Raw genomic sequence first — 22025 nt, forward strand, 5'->3', positions numbered from 1 at the left:
GCAACTTGTTATATTTGTAATTTCAAGGCAGCCCATCTCATTACAGCCCTTCTGCCCATTTCACTTGTTGATTTAGGTCACACTGAATCCTGCAGTATGAATACAGATACACCTGATGCACACCACCTGGTCAATGGCTCCAATAGCATCATAGGTCCTGGGGCACTCTGCCATGAATGCCAGTGATCCATATGCCTTGACGTAGGAGAAACAGATGATCACACGTCTACATATTGTTGCACGCCACCACAGTCTCTCAGTGACGTGAGATTCCAGGGGCTCCAGGCGCTAACCCAGGGTTGTTTCATTTTGGAACGAGGCACAGTGCAGACTATGGTTCCTTTATACGGTTTATTTATACATACAGACAACCTGAGCCTACAATGGATGGGTTTGCAGCATTAGCAACCCTAGAGGGTTTTGTTTCTCCCATAGCTGCAGCCTTGAATTCGAACAGAAATCAAACATTGATCTGACTCTCTCCCCAGCTTGCTGTTTTCCTTCTAGGTCACATCTCAACTCTGCTTTTCCTTCTAACCATCCCTTTCCCATCTCACATACACCTCTTTCCTTTGTTTCCTTTAATGGCCCATCACCCAGGCAATCACCTCACCAGGAAGCTAGCTTGGCTTATATTATAACACTTGCGTGATCCAGGGGTTAGGAAGGTCTCTGCATACATCTTACTTTTTTACCTTACCCCCACCACAAAACCATAATACTATCCTGGCCAAGAGATGGCACAATTGTTTTGATCAATGGCAGCTATATATTCAACTTTATGGTCTAGACACTATTGATTTTGGAAAATGGTAAGGATATGCAAGGAAATAATATTGTATAGCTGCTTTAAGGAGGGAGGCAACTGAAAAGTGCTGTTACCTGCTCTAGAAAACATTAGGACTGCGAAGCTGCAGAAGCAGCCACTCTGCAGTCCAGCCTGAGATTTTTATGTTCTGGTTTCAACAACCCTAAAAGATAAGTTATGGTAAATCAATTTAGAGATCACCAAAGGACAAAGGAAGATAGGGTTCAGATAGATGCCTTACACTTAAGATAAAACCAGGTGCCATTATTAGATTTCAAATTATCTTTCATTCAGTGCTCAGTCCAGTAGACACAAAAGGTGATACAGGCAACCTCCATTTACGGAGGGGAGGGTTACATGAAATTGTGTATATTTGAAACACCATTGGAAAAGCCTGCAAAAACCCTGTTCTGTCCCCAACCCATCCCTTTTTGTGATGTTTTTGGGTCACTTCCAGACAGCCATGCACATATCGAACACGCGTAAAGGGGGGCTTGTACTATCTCAACCCATGATGAGGAAGTTAAGGTGCATTTTGCTTTTCAAAATGGGAAAACATGTATTTTCTTAAATGGCTAGAAACTGATTTTATCAAGTTCCTATGTCTAAAACAGGAAGATCACACAGCACACATGTATTATAACAATTGCTGCTTACAATTGCAATTGATGGAATTCAGACAGAAGTGCAAAAATGAGATTTAGAAACAGCAGCTACCCTGCTGTATACGCTATAGGCAGAGGGATATGTATGTAGCTTGCTTTTGTACAGCTAAAAATGGTTGCAAAGCAGCTTGATAAGCCTTGCAGATAACATTTATGCTCATACAGAGGTCAAGAAGCAGGAAACATGTGACATGCATTTAATCACTGACTATATTCAGAAGTATGTTAGTCATCCTTTTCCATGATAGGTTGACATCTTGCCATTATCTTTAGGGTATTAGCTCCTGCTCACATCATTGGCTAACCAGTAGCTAGACACGAAATATCCCAGATTCTCTTCAGCAGGCCTCTGGTGGCTAAATTTAGAGCATCTCAGCAGCAGTCAGATAAGAGTGGAATGTCAGAGAAATTTCATTGACTTCCCTGATTCTAGAAAACACGCTGAGAAGTGCAACACATTTGCAGAGCATTTGTCTTCAGTGAAGATACAGATGTTTTGTTCAGCAGTTATCTTGGAAGTATCATAGAAACAACAAATAAATTGGGTTGTAAGATACCGTTGCATTCAATAACTTGACAATATTGGATGCTTTTGATGCAAAGGGAGTTGATACTTACTATGATGGGCAGCTGTCTACATACCAGTCAGGAACAGGCAACTCTGACAAAGGAAAATGGCTTAAGGTTTTCTTTCCCCATCCATGTTTCATTCAAGGCAAGTTTATGTCAATGCATCCAGTGAAAGAAAAATGTGTTCTCTTAGTTTATACCTTTCAACAATAAATTCTATACAACCAACAAAGAGAAAATGTAACCTTCTTACTGTGAATGGAAATCATATTCATTCTCATTAATTATATATATTTATATATATAGTGAGAACGGTGAGACTCAATTATTCTCAGTAATAAGGTAGACCCGTATTCTCTTCTCCATATTGAAATAAAAAGATGAGAAATAGTTGGCTACCTAGCAAGTTCATACTTGAGGTGTTATTTGAAGGGAAGACTCCTTGTATCATTTACATTCTCAGCAACCATGCTAGTTATATGGCAAAACCAAGTTATCATATGCATTGATAACTGAAGGTAGCATGAATTTCTGCACAAACTGGCTGCTCAGGTAACAGAACACAATAATTACAGCTGTTCTCCAGTTTTAGCCTTCCCCTCCCAGCTTGCATACAACCTGAAGTTTTTCCTACCTGTGACGAGAGCCTCGGCTGTAGCCATGTGCATAAGAGTATTATCACTGATTGGCCATTTGTCAGATGACAGGACCAGGTTCTCGAGTCCTCCAATTTCTTTCAGTTCCCCTTGAATCTTTGCACCTAATGCATTATTTTCCCGCGTGAAATTTCGATAGCCCAGAGCGTCTCCTACCCCTGCCAGCAACAGAGCAGCCTTAAATTTATCCATCATAAAGGGGCTTCAATGCTTCTTCAGTTCTCAAAAACTGTCACTTGATGTTTCTTTGTTCCTTTGCCTTCCAAGCTCAGGTCAAGCAACACTTTATATCGGAGCCATTGTGTCATTGCACAGAGCTGTCTGTATAAGGCAAGCCTTTCCTTTTCTGGCTTTGCAGATGCCACCACTTGTCTGACATCCAATGAAGGGATAGAAATTGTTAGTCCAAGAATTTTCTGACTTATTTTTAAGCTGCAAGCTCCCAAAGTGTGCAATGCACTAGTCCATGCAAGTAGCAAAAATCAAAAACCCTCCTAACAATCCTGGACAAAGCAAGCCAAGAAATATTTTGGCTATCCAGTTCAAGTAACTCTACACCTAGAAAAACACATGCTGTAATCAGGAGGTTTATTTTTACAGCTGTGCAAATGAGCATATTTTTCTTTGACTTTTGTAGTACTGTATTCAGTTACTTTTTTGGGGGGGGGGAACTGAGAAAAACACAAAACTGGGTCAGTGATTATAGACACCAGAGGAAGAAGACCATAAAGGTGAGAAGGAAGGTAGCAATAAAAAGAAGAAAATGGAAAGCCAATTCATCAATGAACTGAGCTGGCTTTAAGTTTCTTTGCTGCCCTGCAGCACACTCATAAATGTTTTATTGCAGTGAGACAACACTGGGTCATACAGAAGTAGTTGAACAGTGTTTCCTTCCGAGTGTTCCTGCATGAGAATCACATTATGTACACACATAGTTAGGTTATTCTGGGGCAACTAGGCATTCCCCAAAGGATGCTTAGCTTTGGTTTCTATTTCCAGCATAATTCAAGGTTCTCTCTCATTAAAAAAATCTCTGGCAGGATTCACACTTGAGCATGTAGGTAGGAAAATACTTTTACATTTTATCCACTGTGAGAAAATACAGAAATGTAAACTTTGAACAACGTGATTTAAATAAAATGTGACACAAAATTTCACAGGCCTGTGAAGGAAAGGGGTAGTTCTGCAAGGCAACTCACAAGCTAACAAAAAGGTGCTACTCATTGCTAAAAGGAAAGGCCATCTTTTAATATTCTCTTCATTCCACCTCTGAGAATATAAAATTATTTCCTAATATAGTAGTACAAAAACAGCTTTACAAGCCAAACAAGATGACGATCCATCAGTATTTTGGAAGATCCATATTTAAAAATATGAATTAGTTATGGCAACTGACCACTTCCTGTTTTAATTCCCTGAAGTGCATAGGGTTAGAAGAAAAAACCTGGCAGTTTTAACAAAGCATGGGTTACATTTGTGTAAGATTGTCCCAAAACATATTTTCAGAGATTACAGTAATCTTCATTCATACATTTTCTGCAGAGAATTTAGCACTCAAACCAAATTTTGGTGTTACTAATTAAATGAACTTATTTCATCAGGCAGCAATATCTCTTTTGCCATCAAGATTGTTGTAACTCAGTTGCACAACTGTCATGCACATACTGGAGAGTCCAACTGACACTACTGATAAATCAGCTGGATTTGCTTTGAACACCTGAGTTCGGAGTCATTGTTTGTTCTTGAGCAAGCCTTTTTCATTCCAGCTTATGTTCCTATTACATGTACTGGAAATTATAACCTGATTCAAAAGTTTGCTGTGATTGGAAAATAAAGATTGTTATATTGTGTTTTGTGCTTATTGCCTTTAATGTATAAATCCACCCCCATTTTATGACTTGTTAATTATCATTTTTGGTGCACAATAACAAGTATTTTGTTGGCTCTGATGAATGGAGACAGTGCTCTCAATCATCATTCTCTTCATTGCAGTTTTAAGGTTAACCGAACACTAGATGTTGCAGAAAATTATGCAGCGTATATTTAGGAACTTGGCCACCATTATTTCAAATCTTGTCCCTTGATCAATTCTGGGATCCCCATGAAGTTCCAGAATTCTCAATGTACCAGGGATATGTTAAATTTTGCAAATATTGCCCACCATACTAAACTGTATTAAGGACATATATCCTCAAAATATAAGAACAGGAGAATGTAAGGGTTGTGATAACCATCTGCATGCTCAAATACATTAAGCTTCAAGTTAAATTCTAATACAAACTATGAAAATGCTGCTAAGATTTTCATGTTTAACCTGCAATACATGTCTGTATCCAATATCACATTTTAACTGTTTAACACTTAGATTAAGAAGCAGTAGACGAATGTAACTGGTTATTAGAAAAAAAGCAAGGGTTTAACATTTAAAGACAAAGCATTTCTATCCCACTGATCTTGCAAGGACAGCTTCAAACCTAGCGCAACCTGTTAGGGTCTTTTTTTTTGCTGTAGATCACAGATAGCTAATCTGTGGCACTCCATGTGGACTCTTAACTGCTATCAGCCTCAGGCAGCATGGCCAAGACTCAAGGATGATGAGAATTCTAGTCCAGGAACATCTAGAGCAGTGTTTCCCAACCTTGTGCCTCCAGCTGTTTTTGAACTACAACTCCCATCATCCCTGACTAGCAAGACCAGTGGTCAGGGATGATGGGAATTGTAGTCCAAAAACAGCTGGAGGCACAAGGTTGGGAAACACTGATCTAGAGAGCCACAGATTAGGAAGGCCTGCTGTAGACCCCATCTGAAGACATTTAATGTCCAGATACATTTCTGGGCAAATGCATTAAGGTAGTTGAATGACCTTTTGAGAATACTGTACCTGACTTTTTCACAGTTCCTAGCCTAACCACCGGGCTAGAAAACTAAGAGATATCTAAAAGCTGTCATACTGGCATCTAGTGGTGAAATGAAAGATAGGCAACATTCAATTCACTACTGTTGTTGTTTGTAGTTTCCATTTTTCTTACTGAAGTTTCACCTTAGCAGAACACAGCTGATGATGTTAAACTAGTCTAAAAGTGAAATTGGCCACCTTGTACCACATAGCTTGACATTACCCTCTACTGACTTTTTTGTAACTCAAAAGGAAGGCTTGTGAAATCCACCACTTTACATGCTTTCAACCTTATTAGATGCAACATGGGACCCAATTTAATTTATGTACTTTATTTATTGCAAATGTTCACCTTCCTCTATTTCTTTCTAGGATAACAAGTTACAAGGAAGAGATGGGCTCCTGGAACTTCGACTGCCATACAGAGAGGAAATTTAAGAAGGGAAGTCATGCAGGCTGAGAAAGATATGTCTGCTGAAATCACTCCTTCTACATAGGAGGCACAACAGTCCTGTCTTCCTTTGCATCTATATAGTTTAAAAAAGATAAAATAATGCTGGTACCATTTGTGGAACCCACTTTAGGTCAAGGCGCAATGCATTTCTCGGTCCTTAATCTATGAGTTGACAATCAATACACCTTGAGTTCTTGGCCACGATTTGGAAATCACTCAGTATCAGACTGCTGCATATATAACGACATAATCAAATGAACTTAAGCACTTTTTAAGTGACTTTGATTTCAGTGGGAGAATTAAGCATGTGTATGCCTTGCTTCCACTAATATCAGAGGAACTTAAAATGGTCTTGAGCCAGATCGTATACATAATATACTTAGAAAATTCAATAGGCAATCATGAAATATCAAATGATTCTTGAATGTTTCCTCTACATTCAAAATATTAACAATAGCCACAATACAGATACTTGGTTGCCTCATTATTGATCAAGTACAAACAAATTCCCATAAGGTCAGTGTGGAATGAGGAAATCAAGCTTTTAAAAAAATGGTTCAGCTTGGCCTTTCCATAAATTTAGAATCGTGGCACCATGCTGAAGAGATGTGTCAATAAACATTTCACTGCATTCTTTCATCAGCTTTAACTTCATATAAAAATACCACATACCACATACTTTATTTAGGGATTTAATTTATATACCACAAATACTGCTTTTTAATATAAGTACAATATAATACAGTTGTAATTATGTAACTGCTGGTGTTCATGAACTGAATGGCATGCTGTGCTGTCAAAACTTTTACTAAAATGGCCTCTAGTTAAACTTCTCCAAAGTATAAAATCATGCAAAATCTACATCCTATATGATACAACCAGTACAATAATTGAAGCCAATATCCTACAAACAGCCTGGGGCTATCTTCTGAATTTCTTCTTGCAGTGTCCATGAGTCAGCCATCATTTTCTTGAAGCAGAAGTAGTGATTCCTGTTTCGTCAGTGGCATCCCACCACGACTATCGAAACCAGTGACAGTGCGCACAGTTATTGGCCAAAATGTCTTCATTACCTGATGCAGTTCAGACTGCAAACTTATTAAGTCCACTGAGAAGAGTCTATGGTTAGGAAGCTTTACGTTTTCCTCCTGTGACTACTGGTCGTGCGTATTCCACAAAATCGTCTATTAGAACTGGCCATGCTCCTAAAAATAAAAAAGAAGTTAAACAGCTTTGAGTCAAAACCTCTGAATGTTTAAAAAGCGATGCATTTATCTTTGCACACATGTTCACAACTCAGATTTTATTCATATGAAATCCTCCAGAGGGAAGCCAAGTTGAATAGCCAAGTGCAAATTACAAAATGCTTCAGCTACATTTTAGGGTCAACATTATTTTGCAGCACACACACACACACACACACACACACACACACACACTTCGCCTAGTGGACACACAGGGCGAATGTTTATGGACAGTATTACTTCAGCACCACACCATTTAATTTTGAATATCTACATCAGTTACCTTCTTCGTCGTAGTTTGACATATCATCTGCAATCATATTTCCAAAGTCTAAAAGAAGATTCCAAGTATCTTTGGGGATTGATCTTTTATGATGCTCCTACACAAGAAAAATAAGCTGGTATAAACTATTTTTAGATTTTGTCACAAATTTTGTAAAAGCTCAGCTGGGCCCAACATCTGAGTAAAAAGTCATAAGGTCAGCAGATCAATCCCAAACCTGGCTTGGGAGCAGCAGATCCACCCAAAAGCCCTGCTGCTTAGGCCAGAGATGGTGGAAGGGAGGGCATGTTTATCTTCTCTTTTTTGCTTTGCCAGATCTGATGTGCCCAAGGACCAGGCCCCTTAGGGGATCCATGGGGCTTTGAATCAAGTGCATCAAAAGCTACTAATGCCTCTCTCACACTTATCAGGGTTTTCTGCTGCCAACCTCCAGAAGGAGCTTATCACCTCCTTGGAGAAAGCTGACATATTCACTGCGACAGAACCCCTGCCAGCAGCATTCTTTTCTGCCAGGACACTAACACACCATCCTGAACCCCCTTCCCCATTGGGGAGAGTAGGACCGAGCTCTAAGTTTGCTGCGCTGTAAATGCTTAATATGCAAAGGTAAAGACTTCATATGCTTCTATGGACTTCCAATATTGTACTTACCAATAAAAATTTATTCCAAAGATCTAGAAATTTAAATCTCCCTGATAAAACTAAATTCCAATATGCGATTGCCATTTCTAGATCTGAAATACATAAGCATAACATACAATATATAATCACATGAAAGATGTTGTGCTCTAAGCCAATATAGAATGAGTAATTTTTAAACCATTATATAAAAAAATTACCAGTATAGGTTTGGAGCGATCCTTTGGTGATTCTACAGTAAAGCCTTGGTGTTTGTATGTGTGTGGCACTAGTCCTAAACATGGAAGACTTGCTTTTAAAAACACTTTTTTTTGTATTCATTGTTTACCACTTTTAAGTTTTGAAAGAATAAAATACCTCTGGCATAAGAACAAAGCAATACAACTCATCGAGGGGGGGAAAGTTGAAAGATTTCAAGTTATTAACTTTTAGCAAAACACATAATTATCCAGTACTAATTTCCAAATGTGATTTAACCTGCGACTCTGAGTGATTATACCAAAATAACGTGTGTGGCCAGGAGAATAACCTTGTTTGAACATCAATAATGTTTCAGTTTACGTAAGATGCAAAGGCAACAATTCTTCATTTATAATTCTTATAAGTCAATCTTATGTATGTTTAACTCAGAAAAAATTTCCATTGAACTAAGAAACAGAAACAGGATTATAGCCTTATCTTGGGCTTTGTTACAACTAGGTTTATCAGAAGTCAATGACATTTTGATGCAAATGATCAGTGTTGGTCATAGATAGCCAGGAGTTTGGCTACTTCCAAACCTCATTTATGGAGTAAGTTAGGCTACCTCCATTTAAACCTGTTTCCCCTTCCAAACCAGCACCCACTAAGACAACATGAGAACTGATTTTAATTCTGTACTGTATTTGCTTCTCATATTGCTTCTTCTGAGGTTTATATTACTAATTCTAGCTTTGACCATTCCCAGTTTTGGCTGCAAGAAAAGGCTGGATTAGCAACAACAAAAATACAGTTTTGGTTCCCAGAGCATGAACACTAATATTTCCTTCTCAAGATAGTACACATTATCTTGTTTGCCCTCCAGTGTACGATCTTCATAGCTACTGTGTCTGAGCCGCAAAGATAAAACTAGCATTCCTTTGGTGTGGTAGATAAATGTAAAGACACATTAAAACAAAACTTAGAACCAGAGTATCTTCATCCATGTGTACTCATGATAATGGTGAAATACAGAAAAGTATAGAAGTCATAATAAAGCATATAAGTCATATTTAGAAAAGACTATTGCAACCCACATTTAACTTCTTATTCAAATGTGCTATACTATTGTTCTGACAACATTAAACATAAATTAGTTCTGCATTCCCCTGTAGACCTGCAGGTATAGGGAGGTATATAAATTTAATTAATTAATAATAGTATAATCCAAATTCAGGAGCACGCCTAGTGAATAAATTTGCTCACACCAATGTGTGTTCCCCCTCCCAAAACAATTTGCATATGAAAACACACACCTAGCAAAATTTGAAAAAAGGTTGCCAACGTTAGCAGGTCTAGCCTCCTAAGTGTAGATGAGGTACAGTCATACCTCATGTTACGTTTTTTCAGATTGCATCTCGCAGCGACCCGGAAGTACAGGAAAAGATTACTTTCGGGTTTCACCACTCGAGCATTCGCAGTAGTGCTAAATTGTGCTTCGCGCATGCGCACAAGCGCCAAATCACACTGCGCACCTCTGGAACAGATCCCATTAGCAACCAGAGGTACCACTGTATCTGTATTAGCAAGAACAACAGAATAACACTTTCTGGAGATTGTGCAATAGCTACAATCAATTTGGGGTATGACTGTGTACGAACATCCTTTAAAACATTCCTGTATCTCTGAAAAATTACCCTCATATGCTACTCTAATGGAGCATATGAACAACTGCAGTTCTAAGATGATTCTTGGCATATAATGTCATTTTTCATGAAGCTAATGTGGTCATGAACACATTAGTCTTATTGTACAAAAGGGTCTTAATGTACACATCTCCCATTTGTGTTAATTAGAACAAACATTATTTTTGCAGGCTTACTTCCTTACTTAAAGGTTTCTTAGATAGCAGTTTACTACTACTACTATTGCTGGCAGTGACCATTTTAGGTGTGTCTGATATGTGCGTGACAGCACAGACGTGCATTGCACCGAACCTGGAAGTGTCCCCAAAAGATTCTCAGGCAACCTTTCCCTGAAATTGTTTGCAGAGAGTAGTTGCAATGAAACTGTACAGTGGTACCTCGGGTTACATACGCTTCAAGTTACAGACTCTGCTAAACCAGAAATAATACCTTGGGTTAAGAACTTTGCTTCAGGATGAGAACAGAAATCGTGCTCCGACGGTGTGGCAGCAGCGGGAGGCCCCATTAGCTAGAGTGGTGCTTCAGGTTAAGAACGGACCTCTGGAACGAATTAAGTACGTAACCAGAGGTACCACTGTAATCTAAAGATAATGCTACTTAAATTGAAGCCACAACTGTACATCTGAACTTTCCAGCTGAAGATGAAAACTTGGGGAAGGGAACTGATTACAGAAAGAACATTAATTGATTTTTATCTTCAACTTAAAAAAAGCCGCACAACATAACTCACCTAAACCTTTTTGTCCAGGGTTCTTAGCAAAGTTAAAGGTAAACTGATAAAAATCTTTAAACTTCATTGGATCCTTTAATTCTTGTTCCAGCCTTGGCAAAAGAGTTTTTAGCTTGTCCGTAGTATCGCACCTGGTGAAAATAGTACATTCTTTTTATAACAAAAAACCCTACAGTTTAAATACACCAACAAAAACATGACAAATATGCTCCCACTGTTCAAGATAAAATACATTCTTTATTAAAAGAGTGTAATCATCTTTATTAAAAAGTTTTTATATACAAGGCAAGGATCAGCATTAGACTAACTGGCATGATAATTTAAGATTTTAACAGAACTAGTGACTATGAATTATTCCACAATTCTTCATTAAAGTGCTGTGGCTGGGATGCAAAAAACCCTGCACAACTGCTTTATTTATTTTCATTTTCACCCTGCCTCTAGGGCACAAAATACGCATTTAAAACAGCTAAAAATCAATAAAATGTTATTAAAACCATTTAAAAGCAGGACAGAACTACATGAACACCAATCAGCATTTACCATGGTAACATGAATACTGGATTGAAACATTTGTACAGGAAAAAAATGGCAGACGGAGGAATGTTTAAATATTCTCTTGAGCCTGCTAGTTGTCTCCAGGTCCACATTAGCATTCTGAGACAAATACTTGGTTAACTTTATATATTATTTTTACCCCGCATTTCATCATCATCCTCACCTTGTATGCCACTTTTGACCAAAATTGTGCCCTGAGTAGTCTCCGATGTATCAAATGAGTGATAAGAATAATAATTTTTTTAAAAACCCTATCAGGTAGAATCATAATGTTTATAAATAAATACCAAAATATCCATTCAACAATATATAAAAATATAAATAAAATAAGCTGACTGCTTAAAAACACAAACAGGAGGAATAATACCTAACATAGAAATAAAACAGTAGTACTTTACTACTATTTTCAGCACAGGAAGACTCAAAGTAGCATATGAGATTAAAAATAAAACACAAAAACAACCCAGCAATTTAATACAGCAGCAGATAAAAAGCAACCAGCTATTCTCCACCTAAGCTATTTTTGGTGATGGTTAAGCTCAGCCTTCCTTGGCAAAGCCCAAGCAAAGGTTTGCTACAGCACTGATAAAAACTGATGTCAAATTGGCAACCCTCCTCCAGCAGGCTACCTGACTTAAGCCAGAATTTTTAGGTCCAATAGGACTAAGCAGCATGAATGTCTAGTTGAAACAGCTCTACTAGGAACAATCAGCTATATACAAGTCTGGGGAAAGGCTACACCCAGAGCCTTCACCCCTTTGTCATCAGGCACTACAGACACCCTAGCTGTCCATGTGTGGAGATACTGTCTTCCAGCACCTCTAAAAGGTAAAAGGTATAGGACCCCTGACAGTTGTCCAGTCGCAGACAACTCTGGGGTTGCGGTGCTCATCTTGCTTTACAGGCCAAGGGAGCTGGCGTTTGTCCGCAGACAGTTTCTTCCGGGTCATGTGGTCAGCACGACTAAGCCGCTTCTGGCGCAATGGAACACTGAAACCAGAGCAGCACACGGAATCTCCGTTTACCTTCCTGCCTGAGCGGTACCTATTTATCTACTTGCACTTTTTTGGCGTGCTTTCAAACTGCTAGGTTGGCTACTTCCTCCTAATTCTTTCATTCATTTCTGCTTCATTCTTGCACCATGCATAGAAGATCTACTTCATGTATTATGATCCTGTATTTATTTTAACTCCTGTTTTAAATGTTAAATTCTACATCTGTGGGAAAGTGTGAGAGCTCAAAAACCATTCAAGGTCTCACTGCCCCAGGGCAACAAAGAAAAACAAAGGAAGATATAAAATCTATTTACTGAACAAAACAAAAACGTCAAATTTTGTCCATCTTGTGATAAACTAATTACATGGGTAAGAATAGGAGAATTTTTGACCTTTTTTGTCAACAAAGCCAAATATATGTTTAGTGACTTCAAATGACATTTTAAACAAACATTTGGTCACGTTTGAAAGCGGCAAGAGGACATTAGAATCATTATAAGATAATGAGGAGGATGAAAGCACATGCTAGTAAGCAAGTACTGAGAGAAGCATGTGCTACTGAGAAAGATGAACCTGAGAATTGTCATCTTAGACATTATGTGTTACATAACAGAAAAAAATGAACTGTTTTGCTCTGGTTCTGTGGAGGAGCCAATGGAGCAAGGCAGTTGTCACAGCACCATGGAGAGCTCCTAGTAAGCAATGTATTTCAAAAGGGGTTGAAAGTGAACTGGGACATTTGGGGCTTCTGTTTCCAGTCCACCTCTCCTAGGCTCCACCCTATTTTGGAAAACCATACAGAATCACAGAATTGTAAAGTTGGAAGGGACTCTGGATAACATCTAGTCCAACTCCTTGCAATGCAAAATTCACAACACGAGGTTCCCTCATCCAAACTGAAACCATACGGGACCCTGCTTAGCTTTGCAAATGTGCTAGTATTTTTATTGCTGCACCACTAAAGAACAAACTCTTAAATGGGTCAAACCTCTAGCTGGAGGTCTTCTGTGTTCCACGACACTTCAACTGAATCCAAAAGAGCCATAAATATGGTCTTAACTGAAGGGAACAGACCAGAAGGACTGGGGAACGAAATTGTCCCTACTAGGAAAAGCTCCAACTCTAGAAATTCACATCCATCTAATGAAACCATGTGCATGGCTAAGAGCATCTTTGGGTAGTTTTTACTAGGTCACTTCCCATAGTGAACTAGGAAAGCCAATGTTCAATTTTAAAAGTGTCTACAGTTAGCTATAGGAGATTGAGCGGCAAATGAATGCTACGCAGAAAGCTCTGGATACATGCACAGTTTATTTGATAACAAATTGCTTCTTTGGACCACAACTCAGGTTATATGTGTATAAATGAGACATGTGTGATTAAATAATATAATTATTCAGTAAGCACATCTTTGAAATATTTCAGAAAGTTACTTTTGGTCTATTAAGAACATTTTGAAGTCCTATTAAAGAAAGGCATACTCACCCCAGTTCTGTCATGCCATCTACAAATTCTTTTTTGCTGAATTCACACTGCGTGGCTGCCCTAAATTTCCATGCTATGACCAAAACACTGATACTAGCAGGGTCCAAGCTTAAATCATCACAAAACTGTTGAATCCCATCAATGCCAATTTTATTCTCATCTTGCGGATCTGTATATAGGGGAGGAAAGAATGTTATATTTTTTTCATGAAGAATCACAGTTCAAAGAATTGCAGCTCTTTAACCATCAGAAAACATCCTGCTATTCCATTTTTCACAAAACCGAGGGGGCCAGGGCTCATGCACACCATGGGGCGTGGTGACGTTGCACGGCCACGGCTCCCTCACTCATGAGGGCAGAGCAGAGCACCTGCCTAGATCTGCAATCCACAAAGTTTTTAAGTTAAAGCACTTGAAGCCAAGTGGTCAAAAACCTTAAATCCAAGTACTCTAGCTTAACCCGCCTCAGATGCGGCTGTAAACACACAGCTTTAATCCAAGAAACTTCCAGACATACTTCTGTTTTCTGTGTCTAATATGAAAGCAATTTCAGACTTTAAAGAAGCTCACTCCTGTTGTCTTCTTTACACTTAAATGTTTCATATGACAGAATGGAATTACATGAAGTTACAAAATTCAACTGGGTTGTGAATCTAAACCAGGTATCCTCCATCTGAACAACATGATGTCCTCCAGACATTGTTTTACTAGGACTCTCATAATCCCTGGCCTGTCTGGAACTGATGGGAGTTGTAATACAACAGAAGGGGGCACTACATTTTTTCTATCCAATCTAAACTACACACCTTAACCTTACTAATCAACAAGACCATCCTCTCTGATTTTCTTTAAAATTGAGTTCCAAAATTTAAATAAATAGTATGTCAACATTTTATAGTACAGTATATGTTGAAATTTCAAAGAAAGACAGTCTTACTTTTAAAATTCCAACTGAAGAGTTGTAATGATATTTAAAATAGACTTTTGTATACTGGATGTGTTTCACATCTCCATAAATCTCTTAAGGGCTTGAAAAACAGATGATTGCTGTAAGAGGTTATTAGACAATCATACACACAAGAACAGATTTTCTAACTTAAATTCTATGGATCACTCTAGTCTTTCATTCATCTCTCTGAGAGCCTGCTTTTGAAGCAGTTAACTACAGGTGCAAATGAAATGTCCTCTTCAAGTCTGCTTCTGTTTAAAGTCCCTATAATACAAATAAAGGACAATAAGCTACCTTGAGCTCTCCAATTTTCTGTATATGCTTAGTGGAAATGTGATCTACAACTCTGCCATTTATGACATAGTTGTTTTTTTTACAAGTAAAACTAATAACGTCTTTCAGACACCAACATATTATTATAACACATTTCATTGGAGCTGTCAGCTGATTAAAGTATTTTGGTTTGTTAACAATCTGTCTTTTAACCAATTGTTTAAGTAAATTTGCATATTACCCAAACATCAGTACGTTCTGAGATAAAGTTTAGCAAATGATTGCTTACTGAAGATTGAGTAAGCTACCAAGCAATTTAGAAGAAAATACCATATTCAATCTCTTACAATAGTACAATAGAAGTGTTAACACCAGACATTTAAATCCCAGAATCCTGGAAATTGTAGTTTGTTACAGGTGCTGAGAGTTGTTCGACCTCTATTCCCTTCTCAGAACTAAAATTCCCAGAGTTCCATGGGAAGAGGGATTGAGCGCTGTTCCTCTGCTAACAGGGAGGTTTAACAATCAGATTGCATCCATAGTACTGGGAGACACTATTAAACTTTAAAGCACAAGCACTGATAAACATTACACTGAAAGTGGCAAGGATTCAAGGCTGGGTGAAAAATCTTACAGATTTGAACCTCCAAAGGACAGTGACTGATTTATTTTTATTTTTTAATAAGCTTTATAGGGACAAACCTATGGCAAGATGTGCCACTTATGATACAGATCTCCTGTTCAGTCAGGTTGAGATGGCATAAAGTCCCCAACCCTGGTTCAGTCAAGATACACTGGTGCACCTTGCACATCCCAGCTCAGCCAGTTGAGCTATGGCTGGTATACATCCCCAAAAAGGGGTGTTATGGGGCTAAGCTCACTGAAGTGCAGCAGGAGCAGGAATGAGGAAGCAATGCAGCCATGATCTCCTCTGCAGGAGCTTGCACACTGGGCCATGTTTTAGCTTTGTATTACTTGTGAAAGAGAGCACAGAATATAAATCCAAGCAAATTACAGATTTAAATATAAATAATTCAACAGTGATGGTCTCACATATAACTGCAAAAAATTAAGTATGTTTTCACTCCTTCACTGGATACTAAGCCTTTTTAAGAAATTCATATTGTTCTACCTCCCAATTTGTGATGAACATAACATACAGTACAGGCAAAGACCAATTTGCGTGCATCCAATTGACATGCGACTGCATGCACTGCATCGACCCGGAAAACAGAATGAACCGGGGTGTAACATGCTTATGTGAACTCTGCCATTGTGCACGATTACCCAGAATGCAACACCCATGTAAATTGGGGGTTGCCTGTACAATAATAAAATACAGACAACCCCAAGTGTGCACGGGGGTTGTGTTCTGGGTGATCACGCATGTTAGCAGAGTGCACATAAGCCCCACCCCTACTTTCAAAGGAGTTGTTGGCATCTGGTCTTCTCAGGAGACAATGGAGTGCAACTCCAAGGGTGGAGTCAAACCACTGTGTTCCCCAGGGTGCAAGCCTGAGCAGTGTGTATGGAGGCCCTGGGCTGCCCAGATGACAGGACCCCCTCAGCCTCACTGATGTGGTCCAAAGGGAAGCGGAGCAATACATTTGGCAACAGCCTGGCTGCAGGAGTTTCCCAAAGGAGGTGTACAAGATGCCATCTAACCATTTTAGGGACTCTGCTCTGGATTTGTGTAGGGTTTGCTCCTTAGCTTTTTCTTCTCTTGAAGACATTTAGCAAGGCAGCTGAGGTTTAGGATCAGTTTTCTTCTTGATGGGCTACCTTCCCAGGTTCACAAGTCCCATCTGCCTCTCACTTCTCTCTAGCATGGGTAGGCAAATTAAGGCCCGGAGGCCAGATCCGGCCCAATTGCCTTCTAAATCCGGCCAGTGAACAGTCCGGGAATCAGCATGTTTTTACATGAGTAGAATGTGTGCTTTTATTCAAAATGCATCTCTGGGTTATTTGTGGGGCATAGGAATTTGTTCATTCCCCCCCCCCAAAAAAAAATCTAGTCCGGCCCCCCACAAGGTCTGAGGGACTGTGGACTGGCCCCCTGCTGAAAAAGTTTGCTGACCCCTGCTCTATAGCATGTGCAAAATCTGCCTTCTTGACCAGTGGACCCGTCTGTTCAATCCACCAGAGCCTGTCTTCCTATGCAACCGAAGTCCCTAACTCACCAGGGGTTTGAGACCCATCGGCTACCCTCACCTGGTTTCACTTATATAGCCATTCCTATGTGAATGAGAATGCACATTAGAACACACATTCTATGGAAAACAAAGCAGGGAGTATAAAAGCACCTCCATTCTTACGCCCATAACACCAGCAAGTGATTGACAATAGAAACTGGATCAGGGTGGTGCAATTTAATTATAAAAAGTCTTCAGTTCATGTGTAATGAATCAGATACTACAAGATCCACACAGTCCGTAGTGGCTAACAGGGTAGTGTGGGTGGGGCTGCATTGCGCTCCCGTTTTTCCAATTTGCTCTGCACCATGAGGGGGCAGAATTGGGATCACTGGATTGACCCTGCAGCTGCACCCAAAACGTGCTGATTATCTCACTACTTACCCCTCCCACCCTTGGTAACCAGCAATGACCTGTTGCACTGGGAAGGCCAGAGAGCAACACAGCCCTACCCATATGACCCTGCTAGCTACAGCTATATATAGCACTTAATATACTGCTAGTACATCTCACACATACAAATTTAAGCGGCTAGATTGCTTTTCCTTAGCACGCATGCTGGATTTGCACTTACAGTGTTTTCACTTTTAAAATAGAATTATGTCATATTGAATGGCAAAGATAAAGCAGGGGGGAGAGCTTTATACTTGTCATTATTACAATAGTAATAATGGTTGTCATTATTACAATAGTCTATACAGAGATCATTAGAACAGACTTCTACATTCACATTTAGTTTACAGCCTGATACTATGCATGTTTACCCAGAACCAAATGCACTGAATTCAATGGGTGTTGCTTCCAAGTAGATATGTTCAGGATTACAGATTCCCCAAACCCCAAAGATTTAGGCAAAAGCTGAAACACAGTCCAAATGAAATAATGAAAAAATAAACCTTACCTTTGTACCTGTTATACAATTGTTCTAATTTCTTTCTGTCTATTGAAATTTTCATGGATTCTTTGTAGTACAAGTCTGGGTTCTGGAAGTAGTTGTCTGTTGCCACTTCTAGTTTCCACTCATTCTGCATTAAACAGTATATAGCAGTCCTTTCACCAGCCTGGGTAACTGCCATAAACTGGCGGACCTTGTCCTTCTGAGACGATTTAAGTTTATGCTTTGGGATGCAAAAGAAGCAGGAAAGCCAATGAAGCTAATCCAGTCGTTTGTTTCAGAATTCTACTATAACTGCCTATCTTTTAAAAGGGTTTACTTCTCTTGTTGGGTAACAAATTTCACTCCAGAATAACCCAAAGAAATCCTTGTTCTTCTGTAGTTAAAGACAGCACTCTCTTCTGAAAACTGAAATGACAGCATCTATATGTACATTTTTAACAAACAAACAAAATTCTGAGTGCAATTCGTTTCAGTCTTAGCATTACAGTTCTAGATACATCAGCTTTCCTCATTAGAATATCCAGTTTTGTCTACACAGTAGCTATTCATTAAGGGCGCCAAATCTTTAGTAGTGGTGTTATGATAAACCTAAGAACAAATCTGTGCCCTTATAAAGCATGAAACGACATGTAATTACACTACCATATATTCCAGGGTCTAAAAACCACTGAAGATACAATCCTTTACACATTTACTTGGGAGTTAAGTTCCATTAAAATGAATGAGCTACTTGAAAGCAAACATGCATAGGATTGCACTTAGTTGCAATATCAGTGGAGATACATAATCATGATAAAAATCAGAAGCCGGCATTCTAAAAGTATTGTTTCAGGTTAGCAACCAAAATAAATAATAAATAAATGTGTCATCCAAAAACACAGTAACATGAAGTCACTTTAACAGTACATTCCTATTGCATTAATGTTTCATTTGCATTTCTTTACTGCCAGTACAGTCTTGAAATATCTCTCAGTAAGATGAACACAGTTGTGATATTTTGTGTCACCATTCACGATGGCATTTTCTTTATAAAATCCTCTTAGCATACAAAACTGCACGACCAAAACTACAGCAAGACTTCTCTCCTATTCTAAAGAAGCCCCATGTAAAAAAATGTTTGTGAAAGAGTTCTGAGAACCACCACATTGGAAAATAAATCCAAGTAAAACATGGCTCCTGTATCCTTACTTGCCAGCCAATTTCAAGATCCAGGAATTCAAGGTTTTATCATTGAAGTAAAGAGAGGCTTGCTTGTTTTGATTCATCATTCACTTTTGGGGATAATGTGAGAAGTTGAGCTTTCACAGGCAAGAAGAATGAATAAAATAAAAAAAATAAGCAAGCAAGCAGTTTATTGAACTTCCTGAATCAGGGTTTTTTATTTTTAAAATACATTTATTCTGATTCTAATTTGAGATCCTCATTTAAACTCGGCTTTCTCTCCAAATAAACCACTCATTATCATACCTAGCAGGAGACGAATGAGGGGAAATTGAGCGGTGCCAGATCCTAACAGAGTGTGTGTGGGAACGATTTGGTCTTAGGAGCGCAAAAGGAAGGAGGGAAGAGCACCTTAGCGCCTCACGGGCAACTCATTCACCTGCGGCTCCTTGCCCCCCGCGGGACAGCTCACCCCGGCCTATATCCCCCCTGTAAAAACTCCTCTCCCCAGAGCCGCTCACAGAACAGGTCGATGAAGTGCGGGTGGGAAGAGAGGGAAGAAAGGCAAAGAGAGAAGTATAGCTTTGGGGGCCGGTCTGTAAGAAGCGGGACAAAATCGGTGTGTGTGTGTGTGTGTGTGTGTGTGTATGTGAGTGAGTGAGGTCGTCAGGCTGCAGCACCCTGCCAGCTTCTCCCCTGCCCAAAAAAGGGAAAGGTACGTGGTGGAGTTAGTGGTGGTGAGAGCCCGTCAGCCAGCCGTGGTGGCAGCAAGTCCTGTACTTGCGGTGCTTCTGCTATTAGCTTCGCCCCCAAGAATCCCATTACACGCACGCACGCACGCACAAAAGAACAACCCCCCCTTTCATTCACACGAGACGCACACCCGTGTGTGCGGGTTAGTGTTACAGGACCGCCTCGGGGCTTGGAGAGCTTCAATGACGGGGAAGGAGATTGGGGGGGGGGGGAGAAGAGAGGAAGGCAGACAGGGTTAAGTCTCAAAAGAGCCTTTGCCGCCGCCCCCCCACCTCTCCAAAAGAAAGCCGGCCGCCTCGTGACCTTCCTTGACTGAGGCGCCAGCAGACCGGAGAGACCTAAAGGGGAAAGAGAGCAAGGTCGCTCGCTGCGCTGCACTTTGCCCTCAGGCGGCAGCCCGGCGGGAGGAGCTTTTATTCCGCTGCTTCCTCCTTCAGCTCGCGGAAGGGGGGGGGGCTGTTATTAACAACCGGTGCAGTTTTTCTCTCTCCTCTCCCTCTCCACTCACCTTCCCCCCCCCCGTGCGCAACCTACCATTTTATCAGCGGCGCTTTCAACCAACTTCACTATCCAGCGCCAGCGCTGTTGCTGCCGCCGCCGCCGCCGCTACGGCGTCCTCCTGCGCACGCGCGTACCGGGCCGCCTCTCTCTCTCTCCCCCCCCCCTCCCTCACGACCCTCAACCGCCTGCCATCGCCTAGGATCTTCTTCGGAAATTCCCGCCCCCGAGTTGTGTTCTTTCCCGCGGTTCCAGTACTAAAAGGTGCGACGCTACCGCGCCTATGAGGTAGAGCTGGGGGGAATCGTGCAAGGCCCGACAAAAGCGAGAAGGGGAAGGAGGAACTACGTTACCCATAGTGCACTCCGCTCTCAACCGGCTGCTACCGTAGATGTGTAATAGTAGACTCATGCGAAGCGTCTCACTTCTGGGCTAAGTTTTTGTTTGCTTGCTTCGAGCGTCACAAGGGAGACAAATTCTGGAGAAACTCGGGATTCCCCGTCCCCTGTAACTGGGCAACAGCAAGTCCTCTACAAAGGATTTATTTTCTTTTTAGCGCTGGTCTTGCCGTGGTTTTTTTAAAAGTTATTATTATTAAAAGTGGGCAATGCACTCGTATGCAGCCTGCTGAAGCACAGGACTTCTGCACGCAGTTCAGTGCTGGATTTGGGCTGAGAGGAGATCTAAGGTGGGGACTGTTTTTCCCCCCCCGTAACCTGGAAAGGTCCAGCCTCCTTTTTTAACTTCACTATTATAGATGGGGATGCTGAGGCCAATTCGCATTTACAGCCTCAAAAATATCCCTCGTACAAAAACACCATGTTGCAACAAGACAATCCCGCCCTCAGATCAGTTCAGCGCAGAAGTGCATGTAGAAGCCCAGATTTGAAGGCAGGCTACGACGGCTGTTTTGGTACAGTCAATGCAATTCTAAGAATTCCCACCCACATTTCCCACACAAAATAAGAGCCGAGTCGAAAATAACATGCCCTTTGCTGTTACCTTCTGTTTCTGGCTAGGCATACTGCTGCTCAGGAGCAGCTATACCCAAATACTGCCTTTCCCCATTGTTTTTCTACCGACGCCTTCCCCTTCCGTCATATAGTGAAACGGCAAAAAAGAGCGTCAAAGGAAACCAGGAAGTCCCACCCACTATTGTAGCTCTATAAATATCTTACCTCTATGGCCGATGCGAGCGTGGGAGGGGTGGAGTGGGAATTTTATACTTCCCACAATGCACCGCGACGGAGGCGGTTGCGATTACTGTACCCCTTTCTCTACTGTACATGTATAGATAAACAACCCCGTTCACTACATTTCCCACAGTTCACCAGGAGGACTACATTTCCCACAAGGCGTTAAAAAAAGAAACGAAAGCGAGGGAAAGCGCCGGCGAGTCGCTCCGCTGTGCTCCTTCAAGCTAAGAGAAGCCGAGT

General features: G+C 40.5%; 2 protein-coding genes and 1 long non-coding RNA gene across 11 annotated transcripts in view; 1 reads left to right on the forward strand and 2 right to left on the reverse strand.

The window, feature by feature from the left end:
- Nucleotides 1-3061, reverse strand: part of ADPRHL1 (ADP-ribosylhydrolase like 1) — a 37018-nt gene extending 33957 nt beyond the window's left edge. For all 3 annotated transcript variants that reach the window (XM_081907374.1, XM_081907373.1, XM_081907375.1), the window contains exon 1: nucleotides 2678-3061. In XM_081907374.1, coding sequence (XP_081763500.1) covers nucleotides 2678-2894 — 217 coding nt within the window. In that variant the 5' untranslated portion in view covers nucleotides 2895-3061. The remainder of the gene's footprint in view (nucleotides 1-2677) is intronic.
- Nucleotides 3062-3275: 214 nt separating this feature from the next.
- Nucleotides 3276-6178, forward strand: LOC309367865. Its single transcript, XR_014167399.1, has 2 exons — nucleotides 3276-5325; nucleotides 5470-6178. It is a non-coding gene; the product is annotated as an uncharacterized lncRNA (long non-coding RNA).
- A 550-nt stretch (nucleotides 6179-6728) lies between these two features.
- Nucleotides 6729-21908, reverse strand: DCUN1D2 (defective in cullin neddylation 1 domain containing 2). Of its 7 annotated transcripts, none has more exons than XM_081907484.1 (7): nucleotides 21768-21908; nucleotides 18181-18582; nucleotides 13867-14035; nucleotides 10829-10959; nucleotides 8228-8310; nucleotides 7577-7673; nucleotides 6729-7254 (listed from the first exon to the last, which is right to left on the reverse strand). In XM_081907484.1, exons 2-7 carry the CDS (start codon nucleotides 18353-18355, stop codon nucleotides 7175-7177), a joined length of 735 nt encoding a protein of 244 aa, XP_081763610.1. In that variant the 5' UTR covers nucleotides 18356-18582; nucleotides 21768-21908; the 3' UTR covers nucleotides 6729-7174. The 7 variants fall into 7 exon arrangements, with proteins under 7 accessions (XP_081763610.1, XP_081763611.1, XP_081763605.1 ...); XM_081907485.1 differs by having other exon boundaries at nucleotides 18181-18397; nucleotides 21768-21905; XM_081907479.1 differs by lacking the exon at nucleotides 21768-21908 and adding an exon at nucleotides 21592-21738 and having other exon boundaries at nucleotides 18181-18397.
- Between the last annotated feature and the right edge of the window lie 117 nt (nucleotides 21909-22025).

Source organism: Podarcis melisellensis (genome assembly GCF_964234715.1).
Source record: "Podarcis melisellensis genome assembly, chromosome: 4".
Lineage (NCBI taxonomy): Eukaryota > Metazoa > Chordata > Lepidosauria > Squamata > Lacertidae > Podarcis > Podarcis melisellensis.

Coding starts and splice junctions, on each gene's coding strand:
- DCUN1D2 (XM_081907479.1), bottom strand. CDS start 21,612: ATGCCTAGCCAGAAACAGAAG. Junction 14,036..18,180: donor ATTGTATAACAGGTACAAAG/GTAAGGTTTATT, acceptor CCCTATATACAG/ATCCGCAAGATGAGAATAAA. Junction 10,960..13,866: donor GATGGCATGACAGAACTGGG/GTGAGTATGCCT, acceptor TATTTTCACCAG/GTGCGATACTACGGACAAGC.